The following is a 17,874-nucleotide window of genomic DNA, read 5'->3' on the forward strand; positions in this document are numbered from 1 at the left end:
CCTAAGTTGGACAGGGGCTTAACTCTCCCTTCTTTGCAACTGCCAACCAGTTTGTTTTTCCAACTTTTCCCTGTTCAGATGAAAGGTCTTCAACCTGAAATGTTAAATCTCTTTTATTTCAGTTTAAGATTGGTTGTTTACATCTGATTGTGTTACATAAGGAGCCCTTAATTATTCCAAATGTTTGAGCCTTTGAGGGCGGTGGCTGTTTCTCGGGGTGCACACCACAACACACCTTGACTAATGACCAGGAACAACAGCAACAAAGTGATCTGAGCTTCTCCAGCAGAGCTGACTCTCACACTGATTTTGTGGTTGAGGTTAGTTCTGCAGATTAGTGTACCACTCAACGGCTGATTCGAGCAGTTCTTAAAGCTTAGTGGTTGCTAATCAGTTGAAGGCAAGAAAAGTTCAGTTCACATGGAAACACACTACATTTAACAGATTAAAAAAAACTGGATGCTTTGTTTCATGGCAAAGCCTTGTGTCTTAAAAGTGCCACAGTCCTGAGTATGGTCGATGTCTTCACACTTTCCTGAATTCACTCCTTTGCTCTCATGTTCCTTCTGCGAGCTGACAGCTTTTTACTCCATGGAGTTATGGGCAAGTGGGACAGGTGATGGAATGGAGCGAGGTGGGGAAAAGGTACAATTTCAACCCATGTTCATGCATTGCTGATTAAACTGCACTCTGATCCTTGAGGGTTGTCATTTAAACTAATTGAACAAAGAAGTGGGTCTCTGACTGGAAGGAACGTTTCCCTCCTGGTGATTTGATTTAAACGTCACTGGTTCCTATACCTCCGATTCCAAGCTTAAATTCCTTGCACATTTTCTCAAACGAGGGGAATTGTCGCCTGCTCTCCTAGACTCCAGCTGAAGGCTGCCCTTGGCCCGTGTTCCAAGATGGAAGGTCTTGCCTACGGGCTGTCTCAGAGCGCTGTCCTGGTGCATAGCCTTTTTTTCCAAATACTTCATGCGAACGCCTCTGTCACAGGACCAATGGCCAGGCTCAGTCAACCAGCTGTGATGTTGCGAGCCCCACCTTTGCTGCCAGACGTACAGTGAGGGCCTGGGCCATGAATGGTGCTGCAGCGCAAGGGAGGCACATCTCAGGCTCACTGAGCTTTGCAGGCAGGCCTCTTTGTAGGAGGGGAGCCTAGCAGACAGCGAGTGCTTGAGCTTCCTGGGTGAACTGTGTGCTGAGTGCATTTCCCTGTGGCCTGGGAATCCTTCCCTCACCTTGGGAGCTTTCCCAGTGGGTTCCAGCCCCTCACTGTCACAGCTGTGGAATAAGCCAGCAATTTCTCCTTGTGATCTTGACTTAAAGTTTCCTAATTTGACCTGAAGTCTTGTGGTTTCCTCCGCGTCTTTTGTTGCTCTAATATATGACGATCGCCTGGTCTGCGGGGGTAATCTCTCTGGCTGTAGCCCAGGGTAACACCTGCTGCAGGAGCTGTGGTCTCGCTGCTTGGGATACGACATTGAAGGGCGAAGATTTCTTGCAAGCCATCTCTCATCCATTCCAACGCAAGGTATTTGGGCAGGCACCATATCTGGCCCACTCTGAACGCCCACACTTCCTGCTGGGTGGGGTAACCTCCTGCCAGGCAAGGGAAGTCTCCTCCTGAAATATTTTCTATTGTAGATATTCTGTAAATATTCATGACTGTAAATAAATGGGATATTAGGGTTCTTTCCCTCATCAAATTCCTTGCCGTATTGGGAAAGCGCAGGGAGTTGACGAGGAAGACTAGGATGTGGGATAAGTTGATTGCTGCTTGCCCTGCGTTTGTATTTAATAACTGCTTGATCTGGCCAGCCCGTCTCCTGCACGGGACGTGTCCTGACAGCAGTGAGTGGGGGTAAAACAAATGTTCGATGTCTTGGCACCGAGGGGGTGCGGGCTGATTGTCCCCTGGCAGCCAGTCTGCTGTCGGTGACGTATGCACCTTTGATATTCTGCGATGGGCCTTTAGGAAGGTAACTGGAAATGTTATTGCCTGCAGGTGCCCCAGGATCCGTTGCCACTGTACCGATCTCTGCGGCACTTCCACTGTTTGTGGCCGAAGCCAAGTCTTTGGCCGCTTGCAGCATCTTCAACATGTCAGCTTGGGAGAAGTTGGAAGAAATGATGGGAGATGCAATGTGAAGTGGGCTGGGGACCACATGGACACCACTGAAACAGCTGTAAACACCCTGGAACAAAGTTGAAACACTCGTTAGTATTCAGTACAACTTCAACGATGAACCCAATAGTTTCATACTTATCAAGCAGCTGCAGGATCAGGTTTTCATTTACAGCTTCCAAGCGTGAAGGCTCGAACATTTGACTTTCTTAATGGGAGATGGATTTATTTCATAGAAATAAATCAGGACTTTCTTAGCATGGGCGAGGCACGGTGTACGTACAGCATGAGGGCGATATCGAGTAAACTCTGTTCTACACTCGACCCAGGAAGCAGTTACATTTTAAACAGTCGTTGTGTCCGTTTTTGAACAGTCATAAAGATGCTGGTCATGGTGTTTTGAAAAGTAAGAAGGAAAAATTGCCATCATTTGACAGTTGTGAAAAAAATATGTACCTCAAACACTGGGGGTTAGGGAGATGAGATTTGGGGAATAAAGTCAATTTGAATTTATATCTGGAAGGATTCCGATTTACACGTGGCTTTGGATTAAGAACAAAGCAGAATTAATAAGTCAAAAACAAAGGTTGGGGTCAACTACTGCCCTAAGGTGTACCCCACTCGTTAACTGACCATGCTCCAAAGTCTCGTTCCCAACTTGTTTTGATTGCATGCGATGTGCAATTTCCTTGGCTTTAGGAGACGTTTGGGAAATTATAGTTGGGACAATTCTATGTTCCTTCCTGGTACATTTAAATCTCTGCAATGGAAATCTCCCAGCCCCGCAAGTGTCTCGCTGCTTGGTGTTTTTATTTTTCTCACTACTATGACTACACTTGGTCTCTAACCCTGTTTGGGAAGCCCCCAGTATAGTCTGAGGTGCTCGGTCTTTAAGGAACACTGACAAAATTTATGTAGCACTTATCTTAACCTTTGCTGTTCAAAGAAACTAGAGCCATTATGGTGAGGTGACACTTTTACTGATTAGAGACCCAGCGTAGAAGGGCAATGACATCTGACATACAACCCTCTCATCTAGTAAATGTGATGTAAAGTTAGCATTTAAAAAGTCTGTCAAAGTCCTTTTAATTTTCAGGAAGGCTAGACCACCCTCATTTACCTAACAAAACTTGTGTGTTCCTGTTGATTGTAATAACACTAGATTTTTGAACAGCTTTATGAACTCTTTGCATTTCTCCACCTCTCAGAATTGATCCAGTTTTAGAATTGTGCATTTTTCACCCACAAGTTGTTGGTGTCATTGGCACAAACATTGCTTATTTCATCTTGGTAAGTTGCCACCCTGAACCATAGTACGGAAATTCCATGGCTGGGGAGGGAGATCCAACATTTGACTCTAAGATGAGTCTTGGAGTCAATACATGATCCCACACAAATCATCCACACTGACTAACATGTCCCAGCTAAGCTAGTCCCATTTGCTCCTGTTTGATCCTTGTATGTCTATAACATTTTCCGATCCATGTACCCGTCCCAAATGTCTTCTAAATGTTTTGATTGAAAGATTGATTGAGAGGGACAGAATGGAAACAGGCCCATCAGCCCATCAGCCCATCAGCCCAAGTGGACCATCGATTACCCGTTCACATTAGTTCAATGTAATACTACTTGCGCATCCACTCCATATACATTGAGTGCAATATACAGAGGCCAAGTAACCTATATACCTTCCCATGGGAAACCTTTGGGATGCAGGAGGAAACTGAAGCACCCGGAAGAAATCCATGATCACAGGGAGAACATGCAAACTCCACAGAGACAGCATCCAAGATCAGGAATGAACCCAGGTCTGAGATGCTGTGAGGCAGCAGCTCTACCAGCTGATATTCCTAAGTCATGGTGGTGTAAGACTTGGAGGGGAACCTAGAGGTGATGGGAGAATCAGACACTCTTATTCTTATGGGTAGACATTGTGAGTTTGTGAGATGCTACGGGGAAAGCTGCTGTAGTGTGTTTTTAGTACTCTCTGTTGTATTGTGCAAGGAAGTTATCTTTGAGATGGTTGATGAAGGCTGGTGGAATAGATTACTTCCTGAGTGGTACTGAGACACTCGGGAGCTGTTGGAGCTGCATTCATCCAGGCAAGTGATCAGGATGTCGTTATTCCCATGATTTATCGATGCTGGAAAGGCTTTTGGGGTATCAGCAGGACAATTGCCTTCTGACATGCTATTTCCTCAGTGTTTTTGTGTTTGCTTCAATTTTGAGTCCTTGGCACAAACAATATGCTTCCTCATATTTATTTCCATCTGTCGACGGGTCATTTGATTCACCAAGTGCGTGACATCACTCAGCAATCCCATTGCCCCACTTATTCCCTTGTCATTTATCCGCGCTCTCTCATGCCCATCAACTGCGCTCGGATCCACTTGCCAGCCACCCACGCTGCGAGTAATTTAAGAGGACAATTAACCTCCCAACCAGTGTGTCTTTTGAGATGGAGGATGAAACTGAAGCTCCTAGGGTGAGAATGATTTGTGATTCAACCAGTAATGAGATTGAACGGAGATATGACATTTGGGCTCAGCGGTAGCATGGAACATCGATATTTATCCTGAATATAGTTATTTTACAAAGAGGATAAAATTTTGCACATGTTGCTTATAACATTGAATAATTGCTAACTTTGTTAAAGTGCTACATGTCTGAATATTGTGTAATTACCTCCATGTGGAGTCGCTATGTTTGCTACTGCCTGAGCCTCTGTCAAGTGTGTATTGCACTGACTACCAGAGCTGAGGGTGTGTTGTTCTCCATTAAGTGATGAGGCGGTTCAGTATGAGCCCTAGGGTTCTATAGACCCGACCAGGGTTTGGATACGTAAAGGCAGATTTCTGTGATTGTTAAAGGTGTGTTTAAGAAAATGGTCAGGAATGTACGATCTAAGAATTGGACTTTCACAAAAACGTATAAGCGTAGCATGAGCAAGAGCTTATCTTATGAAATGCTGGGTTTGGTGTCTTGAGTCATGGAGGTAAAATGGAATGTGGATTTAGACACCAACTTGGTTCATTATGGTGTCCCAATTAACCAGAATAAATATTTATTACAGTAACTTCATAACCTCTGAGCACTGAGATGAGACACTATTACCAGTGGGAGTAAGTGGCAATGAGTAAAGCAAATCAAACCATCATGTTAATAAATGGTTGAAGTGACCACAATTGGATCACATTATACAAGAAGAATATGTCAGCTAATTGACAAAGGGTGTCTGCACATTATCAAAAGCAACCATGACCATGGTTCAATCACCCTGACCTCATGAAGTTGTTCCAATCATGTGCTGGTGGTGTCAATCCGTTCACAATACAATCAGTGGCGGACTGGGTCTAAAAATATTGGTTGCCAGGAGACAAAGGGGACCTACTTCATCAGGGGCCCACTTGCCATTGGGCAAGCTGACACCCTGGCCAGTCCGCCACTGAATACAATGACTCTCACATGCTGTGGCATCCTGGAATTAATTTGCCTGGAGTGAGTTCTTTCCCGACTTGAAGTCTTTCATTTGGTCACTCTTCCCCATGCACCTTACCCTGCTGACAGCCAACAGACAATCCGTTTTGCCGGCTTCCTTCACGAGGTGCCTCAGCTTCCAGTACACCAAATGCTCCCAGGCAAAGACGAGCAGGCTGAGGCCCATGGCCACGAGCAGCATGTAGAACACACCAGCCATGTTATCGATATCCAGTTTGCTGCTCATCGCTTCATTCTTCTCCTTCTCACAGATCCCTGTCAGCCAGACAATGTGTAGCCTGTGTATATCACCTGCAGATGATGAAATACTCTGGCTTGAGTGGGCCGGGAAATGCGGTGAAGTGAATGATCGATGAAGTGGTGGAATGGTAACAGTTGTGTGAATGGAAAATAAAGTATTATAGTGAGCAGAAAATGGAAGGGTGAGAGTGAGCTGTGAGCAGGACAGTGAGTGAGATTGAATGGGTTTATATCGTACAGTTGAATATTTACAGCAAAGTAGACATTGTTTATCTGACCCCACCAACAAATCCTCTTTCATTCCTCCTCATGTGTATCTGGCTTTTCCTTAAATGCATCTTTATTTCTGGGCTGCACCAACTGCAGCTTGGGTGAAACAGCTCCAGACTTCAACCAGAATGAAGAAGCTTTTCCCAATTTACCTTGTCAGTGACTATCTAATCCTGATGCTCCCCAGGTTTCTACACCAGTTTTCTTCAGGCACCCAGCCCCTGCTTATCCATAACCTCTCCTCTCTGGGATGCCCCTCTTGCTTTATGAAGCTCCCCCTCTCTTTACTAAGCTTCTGTTCACCTGCCCTATTTGACTTGGCATCCATGCTGGACTTGGTCTCTGGGTTTTTGCTACTGATGATGCTGGGCTGAATGGTGCAAAAGGCATCATTCATCATCATCATCATTCACTTCCCCCATTGGCACCCACTCCCTGGTGAAATGGGGGCTAGAGCCTCGAGCTTACCATCACCCAGGAACTGTAGCAGGGCCAGATCGATGGCCCGCTTCCATTTAGAATTTTTTTGCAGAGCGATCCCATAACCAGTGGTGGCAAATACTTTCCCACTTCCAATGGTCACCAGCTTGCAGCCTTCATCCTTCCCAGCCATGTAATTGAGAACAGCTGCATCGTAAATAAAAGCATCAAGCTTCCTGTAAGAGAGAAATACATCAGCTGGAAAGAGGATGTAATTTACATGATATTCATATTTGAGATGGGAGTGTTGCTGCCAAGTCGATGCCTAATTCCGCTCGAGAAGTGTTGGTGAGTCCCTGACAATGGAGCACCAGTGATTTAACGACACCCAACAACTGCAACCCCACTCACTTTCTCAGGAGCAAAGGTGCAGCTGTAAAACGATGTATGTGTCTAATCCACACACGTCTGCTTTGGAGGTACATGGAATGATCTGCATTTCAGTCCGAAGTTATGTCAGTGCTTCATCTCTTTACTGCTACACCCACTGCATCAGTGCTATTACTTCTGTTGCCAATCTCCACCCTGCTCTCACCTTCATGTCGTCCATCTCAGACTTTTCTTATTCCAGATCTCTTTGTCTCCATCTTGCAATGGGTTAGTGACAAACTGCATTACAAGCCTACAGAATCCCACAGTTACTTTGACTGTTCCTCGTCCCACCCTGCTGTCTGTAAGTGCTCTATTCCATTTCCCCGGTTCCTCCACTTCCATAGTATTTGCATTGAGGAGACTTTCCAGAGGTGCCCAAGTATTTTGCATACGGTAGCCTCCCCTCTATCATGGTGGACTATCCTTGACTGCATATCATCTATTTCCCCTCTCCTTCTCACCTCAGTCCTGTCCAGATAAATGAAATGTTCCCCGGTCCTCATCTTCCACCCCACTGGCTTCTGTATTCAATGGATTATCCATTGCTATTTCCACCAGCCTCAGCAACATTCCACCATAAGATGGCACAGTGGCGCAGCGGTAGAGTTGCTGCCTTACAGCGCCAGAGACCAGGCCTCGATCCTGACTATGGATGCTGTCTGTACGGAGTCTGGACGTTCTCCCCGTGACCGCATAGGTTTTCTCCGAGATCTTCGGTTTCCTCCCACACTCCAAAGACGTACAGGTATGTAGGTAAATTGGCTTGGTTAATGTAAACATTGTCCCTCGTGTGTGTAGGATTGTGTTAATATGTGGGAATCGCTGGTCAACTCAGTGGGCCGAACAGCCTGTTTCTGTGTTGTATCTCTAAACTAAGTCCATTCCTCTCTCCTTTCAACCTTTTAAAGGGAATGTTCCCTTCGTGCTACCCTGGTCCGCTCCTCTGTCTCCATCCACCACTCCTGTTCTTACGACAACTGCAAGATATGTCAGACCTGCCCTTTTCCTCTTTTTCCACCATCCAGAGGCCCAAACATTCCTTGGAGTGCAAGAAAATCACACTAGACCTGCAAGGAATGTGCATCTCGGACCTGCTGTCTATAGGCACGGCCTGCCTCATTTGTTGCAGAGCTTTGAATTGAATTGATCATTGTACAATCTTCAGCAAACATTCGTACTTCAGACGAATCTTGGTGAACTGATGAAGCAGCTGAAGTGGATGAGGCAATTCTGGAGTGATGCCCTGGGGCTGTGATCCATCAGCCACAACTATCTTCGTTTGTGTGAGATTCCTACCATTAGTGTGGGGAGTTTAGATTAATAATTGTCACTTGTACCAAGGCACAGTAAAGACTCTACATGATTACAACCAAGCCCCCACAGTGTACAGATTCAGACTAACGTGTGAAGTGTTTAGTGCAAGATAAAATCCAATGAAGAAATGCTGCGATTGAAATAAAGATTTAAAGAGTGGAGTGATTGTAGTGTATGATTAGCAGATCCACCTCTGGGACCAGTATGCAAAGAGCCACATTCAGTGCCATCTTGATTAGTGGTGTAAGAGGAACAGGAGGAGCCTATTGAACCGAGACCAGGGGTGGGGAACGTGTGGCCTTCTAGGCCATTAAGTGCGGGCTTTCGAATGAATCCAAATTTTGCAGAACAAATCCTTTTATTTTTATTCATATGTTTTTGTTCGTTTTCTTACATTCATTTTAAGATTAAAATAAAAAATATTTAAAATACCAAAGAGTAAAAGAAGATTCAACAAAATAATCCTCCCCGACTGAATTAAAACATTAGTAATAATGTACATTTTGAAGTATATCTAATTGAAGTTTCCTGGATGTGGCCTTATTAGATTAAAGCTAACTTAATGCGGCATTCCAACATGAAAAGGTTCCCCATCCCTGCCTTAGACTATTCTCCAGCATTTAATCAGATCATAGATAACAATCTCTTCTTCTCCAACCTGCCTTGATTATTAAATAAATACATGTCTTTGATTCTTGCAAGGTAGGTTGCTGGTGTGACTTTGAACTGATTCCTGGCCTGTTCGTTTGCAAGGGAACAGATGAGGAGTTCCAGATTTCCAGCACTCTGGTTGGTCGAGCTCCATTCGTAAGCGATACCCTTGTTTATGAATTATCGAGGAAATCGTATTTCATTTAATCCCATTTTGTCTTCAATGCTTGGAATGACTAGTCTATGTAAAATGTCCTTGTGATTAACACTTGTATGCCCTGAGTCACATTTGTGAAGCTGTACTGACTCCAGAGAGTGTGTGCAGTGCACAGTCCCTGCAATTGCTTCTGCAGGACTGCACTGGAACAAAGAGTAGACAGATGGATGAAGTCCCTCTGGTCCATCCATCTGCTCCATCTAATGTGATTGTCATTCCTTGAATGTACAAGGGGAATAAATCCAGGAGATGTTTCTTAAAACTGGGAGGAGATTATTCTGCTTCCAGCTGTTATAAGAGATTATTCTGACACCAGCTGTTATAAGAGGTGAGTCAACTCCAGCCTGAATCAGCGAAGCACTTCAGTGAGCTGGGCGTCCACCAGGTAAAAGGTAACTTTTCCAGAGAACTGGATAAGAAATTATCTCCAGGCTACAAACTGGTCCTTGCCGTGCACAACTTAAAATAATGATCAAAGAGTAAAACACTGCCAACGCTGAAAAACTGAAATAAAAAAAAACACAAAACACTCAGCAGGTCTAACAGCGTATGGGGAGGGAGAAATAGATCTGTGAGGGACCTTTCTCATACTACAGGATGGCGAATACCTGGAGTGCAATGGTGGAGCGAATAGTGGAAACAGGAAGGCTGAGAGCATTTGTTGTGTTTAGATGAAGACGTGAATGACCTTGGCATCAAAGGCTATTATAACACCAGAGAAAGGCCATTGAGACCACTGGCTCTCTTGAGCAGTGCAGTCTGGCCCATTCTCCTGCCTTGCTACTGTAGCCCTCCCTGCAGGTTAGTTTCCCTTGATCACTGATCCACTTTGTGTTCGAAATTGTCAATCTCTACTCTCACCACCCACATAGGCAACAGCTGGCAAGTCATCAGCACTGATGTGTTAAAGTTCATACCAACCCCACCACTGAATTGTCCTTCAGTGGTCCTTTCACCAGTCCTTCCACAAACAACTGATGAAAGTATTTTTTTTAATCTTACCTGAACCAGCCGTCATCTTGGGCTGTCACTGGCACCATGTGCATGGTAGAGGGCAGGGGGGTGATCTTGGAGAAACCCACCCAGATACCTGCTACTAACGTGACCCACAGCTTACCCTGATTTCAAGTTGTCCAGAGCATCTTCCACGGAGCGCTGGTTGTATCTGGTCATATAGGGATACATGTTTGGGTAGTTGTTTTTGATATTCCTCTCAGTGCTGCCGTTGGGGACCGTGCCAAATCTGAACGCTGGGTATTGATCCTGGGGTTTCTGAAACTGTTCATGACAAAGTAACATTGTAATGTCAATTACTGACCTACAAATCCACCTTCATTCCACTTATACCTAGTACGGACTTCTAGAAAAACAGGAGCCACTGCAGGATTCTTGCTCAAGTATATGTCAGCACCTCCACCCCCAACCCCCCCCCCCCCCCCCCCCCCAAAAACATGTATTTGAACATAATCTCTGCAGAGGTGAGGAGTTATGGCATAAGTGACGGAACTTGTGCTTCCCACTAGCGAGGGATCTATACATGAGCAAAAGCAAATGTTTGTCCAATGAAAACTGAAACTTGCATAGCACCCTTAACACCCCCAGATTCATGTCACTGCCTGAACCTCCTTGTCTAAGAAACCCCAAAACTCTGACATTGCAAAAATTGCCTTGGTCCCCATGAATAACATCAGATGACATCCCAGGCTTTCCCACACCCTGAGACTCCAATAACCGTCCCAAATAAAGATTCATCTTGTGCGGCAGTGGAACACCAATGTGCCAAAGCTCTAATTGATGGTCTGCAAGTGTTATTAACAACCCAGGGAACCCTTGCAAACGGGAGCTACCACTTGGTACGCCGAGGTACATCTTAAAATCAGACGTACACCACAAAAGTAAGAGATGTTGTAACACCACTCAACATCTCACATTGCTCCGTAACAACTAAGCGTTCACTTCACAAGTTCAGGCAGTCTAACAGAGTCTACAAAACACATACTCCTCTTGCCACCTAGAAGCATTGTAACAAACAGAGACAATGCTAAATCCTCAGGAGGCCACTTTACTAACAAACTCAACTAAATATCACAGAGACACAAGAAACTGCAGACACTGGACCTTGAGCAACAAACAAAATGCTGGAGGAACTCATGAGGTCAGACAGCATCTGTGCAGGGAATGGACAAGTGACATTTTGGTTAGGACCATTCTTCAGAGAGATCGTGTGGGTGGAGGGGTGGGGGGGCAGGAAGCTGGTAAAGGGAATTGGGAATGAGGCAAGGCCTGGTAAGTGATAGGTGGATGCGGATTGGGCGGGGAGGGGGGAGGTGGAAGATTGCAACCTTCACGTGGTCCGCCCTGTTTCGACGAATACAATCTACTCGGCGTGCACAATCAAATAAGATCAAATAGAACAAGTTGTCCTACAACTTTAGGCTCTGCACGCCATATGCAAGAAGAAGAAGAAGATGTGGGGGGGGGGGTTCATTGGCAGATGGCTGGAGTAAGTGACAAAGGTGAAAGATGAAATGGAGACAAAAGGATATCAGATAAGGAAAGGGAGTAATAGAGAAATGAGGTCTCGTCTCGGCTCGGGGATGGGAGGTGAGTGTACCAAGGAGAGAATCTCCTTTCACACATTGAAAATCCCCTGAAAACAAGGAACTCCCTGGAACAAACCCAGAATTGTCTGTGAGAAATCCATTACCCGTAACACATAAGGATGCCCCTGAACAAACCAGGTCGCTCCTGTTAACAGTCCAAGACTCCATTAACAGTGGAGACACATGGTCACACGAGGCAACTCCCCAGAATTGTCCAGGAAACTACCCTTAACGCAGGATTAAGGGAATCAGGATAAGATGAAACTCCCCGTCAGCAGCTGACACATAAACACAATGAGACCATCTCACACCCACAGATATCTCTGAGCAAACCATTCACCAAGGTGATCATTTACCTCCCCGAGGCTGCCCTTCACATCTTTGGCCAGAAGGAGGCGGTGGTGATCTTGGTGGCGATGGAAGGGTTGTTTGTACTGAGGGCCCCGAGCTATGAAGTTACAGTTCCCTTTGTGACAAGATTGGATGGGATCTAGAGGTGGGAGTGGACCCGTGTGACCTCCAGCACAGTGACGGGGCAGTGTAGTTTGGGTGAGGTTGGTCCTTACCTTTCTGTCGCTGAGACCCGAGACCGTGTCGATAAACTGCTCTTGGATCATGAACGCTGCCAGGTTTGCTGTGTAACTCGCCAGGAAAATGACAGCGAAGAAGGCCCAGATTAAGACCATGATTTTGCTGGTTGTGCCTTTAGGATTTTCAATAGGAACAGAGTTGTTGAAGACCAATGCCCAGAGAAGCCACACCGATTTGCCGATGGTAAATGTTGGGCCCCCTGTGACTGTGGAGAGACGGACAGACACACAGTGAGAACAGTTTTCAGCTTGTTCTTCCAGAGCCACAAACAAGTTGTCTGTACCCTGGTCTGTTCTTGTTTGTTTAGCTTCATTTATTATTGTTACATGTACCAAGGTGCAGTGAAAAACTTGTTTGCGTGCTATCCAAACAAAAGACTCAACATGATTACATTCAAGCCATCCATGATGCACAGATGAAGCATAAATGGTACAACATTGGTGTAAGATAAAGATCTCTAATGAGGCAGAGGGGAGGTCAGGAATGCACTCTCGCTGATGAGAAGACCATTCATTTGGCCGATAACAGCTGGGAAGAAACTGTCCCCGAATCTGGAGCCGTGCGTTTTTAAACTTCTGTACATCTGGCCTGATGGGAGAGGGGAGAAGATGGAGTGACTGGGATGAGACTGGTTCTTAATCTATGCTGGGGCAGCGTGAAGTGTAGATGGAGTCAATGGAAGGGAGGTTGGATTGCGTGATGAGCTATGCTGCGTCCACAACTCTCTGGAGCTGATCCCAAACCAGTCTGTGGAGGACCCTGATAAAATGCTTTCTATGTTACATCTGTAGAAGTTGGTGAGGGTTGTTGGGGACATACTAATCTTCCTCAGCCTTCTAAGAAAATAGAGGTGCTGGTCTTCTTTCTTGGCCATAGCTTCAACGGGGCTGGTCCAGGACAATCTTTACTTCTAAGAACTTGAAGCTTTCAATCATCTCTACTTCAGCGCCATCAATGTACGCAGGTGAGTGTGCACTGCTTCGCTTCCTGAAGCCAATCACAATCTCCTTTGTCTTGCTGACATTGAGGGGGAGGCTGTTCTCTTGACACCAAGTTACAAGGATCTCCTTTCTGTACTCTGTCTTGTCATCATTTGATATCTGGCCCACTACGGTGGTGCAGGAAAGAACTGCAGATGGTTTAAATGGAAGATAGACACAAAATGCTGGTGTAACTCAGCGGGACAAGCAGCATCTCTGGAGAGAAGGAATGGGTGACATTTTGGGTCGAGTCTGAAGAAGGGTCTCGATCCGAAACGTCACCCTTTCCTTCTCTCCAGAGATGCTGCCGGCCCCACTATGGTGGTGTCGTCTGTGAACTTGAAAATGCAGTTGGATTGGTACTTGGCTGCACAGTCGTGAGAGTGTAAAGGGCCGGTCCCACGAGCATGTGACCGCATGCGGCAAGCGCGACCAAACCGGAAGCGGGGGCCGCGCGAAGGTCGAGTGATCCCTGTACAAGTTGGCGTGAAGCTCCCGCACAACTCCATACGGCTCCGGCAATCGAAGTGCGACCGGCCACGCGAGGCCATACGGCTCAAGTGACCACGTTAGGTCGCGCTTGTCGCATGCAGTCGCATGCTTGTGGGACAGGCCCTTTAGGTGTATAGTAGGGGCTGAGAACAAATCTTTGCAGGGCACCAGTGTTGAGAATTCTCGTAATGGAGGATTGGTCACTTATCCTCACTGATTGTGGTCTATTGGTCAGGAAGTCGAGGATCCAGTTGCAGAGGGGAGTGCTGACTGAGTTTGGAGATGATCTTGGTTGGGTTATTTGAAAGCAGAGCTATAGTTGATGAATAGGAGGCTGTCGTAGATGTCCTTCTTATCCAGGCGCTCCAGTGTAGAGCCAGGAAGATGGCATCAGCTGTGGGCCTGTTGTGGTGGTAGGTGATCTGCAGTGGACCAAGGCTGTTTGGGCAGCTGGAGTAATATGTGCCATAATTATCCCCGACAAACGTTTAATGGAATCACAGTTCTAGATCACTTGAATGGGACCACCATAAATTGGCCAAAGGCAGATGGAATTTAAAACAACCAAGTGTGAAGTGATGCCGTATTTGAAGCTAAACTAGGCAGGGACACAGTGAATGGTTGGTCTCTGAGATGTGCTGTTGAATGGAGAGACCTCGGAGCACAAGTAGATTGTTCCCTGAACGCGGGCCGGTGACACTGGTAGACAGGATGGTGAAGTCGGCATTTGGCAGTGAGTACGATAGTTGGGACGCCATAAGGGGCAAAAATAACCCAGCCTTCTCCCAGGGTAGGCAAGTCTAAAAGTAGAGGTCATCGGTTAAAGATGAGAGGAAAAAGATTTAAAGGGAATTTGCGGGATAGGTTTTTCACACAGGTGGGTTTATGGAAAAAATGGTCAGAGGAGACAGGTACATGGATTGAGAACGTCTGCAGGGATGAGGGCCATTTGCAGCCAAAAAGGATTAGTTCAGATAGGCATCTTGGCACACATTTACAAGCCTATTGCCCCACCATTTGAGTCTCTGACTGGTAAATGCCTTAAACCATAAATCAAGGCTCTCATCATGAAATAGTTTGATTCAGATACTAGGCTTCCCCAACCTCTCGCCTGCACAAGCCCCCACTACAAGCAGAGCAAGAAACGGACAACTTACTCTTGCCACTCTGAAGGTTGCGGTTGTATCCAACAGGGCTGTAATACTCGAACACACACACAGTGAGAGCAACGACCATCAGGCACATCACAAACATCATTATCCACACTGCAGGGCTGTAAGGTTCTGTAAAGACAAGAATGGCAGCCCAGTACTTTCCACACAACTCGCCTGATCCCAACAGCGTCAGTATTCCCCTCCTGCCCAACCCACTGCCCACATGAAGTCCTGTGTGGCATCAGTGGCACTACCTCAGGCCACAATCTCCTCTCATGTCTCTAAAGATCTGGCAGTGGGACTCAGCATCACCAATGTAATCACAAACCAGGAGAGGGCATTGCTGGGGTGTGGCCGCACCCTATCCCCCCCCCCCCCCCCCCCCCCCCCCCCCCCCCCCCCCCCCCCCCCCCCCCCCCCCCAAGTGTGTGACCCTTTACAAGTGTGTGACTCTTCAACTACCTTGAGGTATGGACCAACACTGCATTGAATGTTACTGCTATTCCACAGAAGCTTGTATATTGCCCAGGGGGGAGAGATTGTCATCCACAGACGCCGACTGACATGCCGGGGTAGTGACCACTACTCCAGGCATGTGTGACCCATCGCAATGGGATGACCATTTACTGACGATGGGTGGCCGCTGTCCAAGTCATGTGGCTGCTCTCCTGGTGACATAACCACCGTAACTCCATGTGTCCACCGTCCCAGGAAGACATGATCACTATGTCAGGAAGTTTGCCCTGTCCCACATGCCATTAATCTTCTTTTATTAGGGACCACCTGTCAACACACTAGCCATGTGTGTGCTTGGTGCAACCTAGCAAGCGGCAGGTAGCTGCTGTAAATGGCCTCAGTTGCAACCATGGGACCCACAGCCACACATTTGTTCAGACGCTTCCATTTCCAATATTGAGCCCTGACGTCCGCTTCTGATATCTGACCTAGTGTACACCATAAGGCCTGGCCTCCACCATCATGGTTAGACCACATCAATGAGCTCCAGCCCTTCTGCCAGTCAGCGGCTGTCCCTTGGCACCAGAGCAAGATAATTCACTGGAATTGCAGCCCAAATATTTGCAATCGGCGAGGAGAATTATTCAGAAAACTCCTGAGAAGTGAATTGGAGCGTACTGTAAACACAGAGGATATTCCCGCTCAGTCTGGCAACGGACCACAGGGAAGTTGGTAGCATTTGTATATTTTTTTAGAGCATCACTCCACATCTGATTCTAGAACACACTTCAGTGTCAACAATGATAAGCTTTCAGATCTGATAGAGTCGTGAACATTACACGGCTAAAGCTGCATTTCTTACCAAGGAAAGCCGAAGGGGAGACTGTCCCATTGCTCCGAGCGACCATCACACTAATCCCAGTCTCCACAAATGGAACAGAAAAGCTGACGATCGCAGAACGCTCTTCATTTATGGTGAGGGAGCCGATGGCCATGTCTGCTCGCTGGTAGTAGACCTGCAAATGGAAGCAAAGGCCACAGCAGCCAATATATACTGAGAAAGAGACAAGTCTGAACTTAATTAATGTAATTGATTTAGGATTTTTTTAAATTACACTCTAGACTTTAGAGATACAGCATGGTAACAGGCCCTTCGGCCCATCGAGTTTGTGCCGACCAGCGATCCCCATACACTCACACTATCCTACACACTAGAGACAATTTACAATTTTTTTAAACCTAAGCCAATGAACCTCCAAACCTGTACGTCTTTGGAGTGTAGGAAGAAACCGGAGCACCCGGAGAAAACCTACATAGCCACAGGGTCAACGTGCAAACTCCGTACAGACAACGCATATAGTCAGGATCGAACACGACTCTGGCGCTGTAATGCAGCAACTCTACAGCTGCACCACTGTGCCTGTCTCATTGAAAGGGGAAAATAATTTTAATATGAATGGCTTGTAATTCGTGTGAATGTGGACGGTGTGTAACTTTTACGGTTAATTGGTAACATTTGTTTTAATTGAGTGGATATTTTTTTAATCTCTTACCTCGACGGAGATATGATATGTTTCTGTATCCAATCTCCGCCTGCACTGCGGCCTCACATTGAGAAGTTGGCGGCCTTTGCTGGAGACTGACTTTGGGAGCCTGCGGGTTTACCATCGCGGAGCTTGCGATCCCCTTGCCAGGGATCGACCTCGGAGCTCCAACCACGGGAGCCTGGGGACTTTAACATCATGGAGCTCGCAGCCCCTGGTTAGAGACCGACTTCGGGAGCTCCAAGCCGCAGGACCTTCGACCGCCCCGACACGGGGGCTTCGATCATCCCAACTGCGGATGTTTCGACTGCCCCGACCGCGGGGCGAAAAATGAGGGAGAATGTTTAGACTTTATTGCCATCCATCACAGTGAGGAATGTGGGGAATCTGCTGTGGTGGATGTTTATGTTAACTTTTATATAGTTGTGTGTCTTGTTGCTTATTTTTAGTATGGGCGTATGATAATACCAATATCACTGTACCTTAATTGGCACACATGACCATAAAATACCTTTGAAGCCTTTGGATTATATTTCGAAAAAAGAAAATCTAGATGTTGGAAATCTGAGACAAAAACAGAAAATGCTGGAACAGCTCACCAGGTCTGGCAGCTTCTGTGGAAGGAGACACAGTCAACATTTCTCATTGCTGACTCATCACTTCCTACAATCTCCCATCCACATGGAGTTGGGCAAGTCTTATACTTGCCCAACCCCACTGTCCATTTCAATCTCCTCCTCACTGTTTCATTAAACTCCTCCGATCTTGCCCCCTTATTCAGTCCCTTCCCACCTGCATCTGGGACGCCTCACACACTCTCCACCAATTCAAGAACTTCCAATTCCTTATCCTGCAGTGCCCCATCTTCATCAAGGACATCCACC

The 17,874-nt window shown here is 46.4% G+C and overlaps 1 protein-coding gene across 1 annotated transcript in view; it reads right to left on the reverse strand.

Moving 5' to 3' along the window:
• LOC129708339 (glutamate receptor ionotropic, NMDA 2C-like) overlaps positions 1-17,874 on the reverse strand; it is a 64,236-nt gene continuing 46,362 nt past the window's right edge. Inside the window, exons 7-13 of the mRNA XM_055654019.1 lie at positions 16,309-16,462; positions 14,994-15,119; positions 12,340-12,569; positions 10,288-10,448; positions 6,605-6,792; positions 5,685-5,917; positions 1-2,198 (exon numbers count right to left, since the gene is read on the reverse strand). Coding sequence (XP_055509994.1) covers positions 795-2,198; positions 5,685-5,917; positions 6,605-6,792; positions 10,288-10,448; positions 12,340-12,569; positions 14,994-15,119; positions 16,309-16,462 — 2,496 coding nt within the window. The 3' untranslated portion in view covers positions 1-794. The remainder of the gene's footprint in view (positions 2,199-5,684; positions 5,918-6,604; positions 6,793-10,287; positions 10,449-12,339; positions 12,570-14,993; positions 15,120-16,308; positions 16,463-17,874) is intronic.

Source organism: Leucoraja erinacea, chromosome 23, assembly GCF_028641065.1.
Source record: "Leucoraja erinacea ecotype New England chromosome 23, Leri_hhj_1, whole genome shotgun sequence".
Taxonomy (NCBI): domain Eukaryota; kingdom Metazoa; phylum Chordata; class Chondrichthyes; order Rajiformes; family Rajidae; genus Leucoraja; species Leucoraja erinaceus.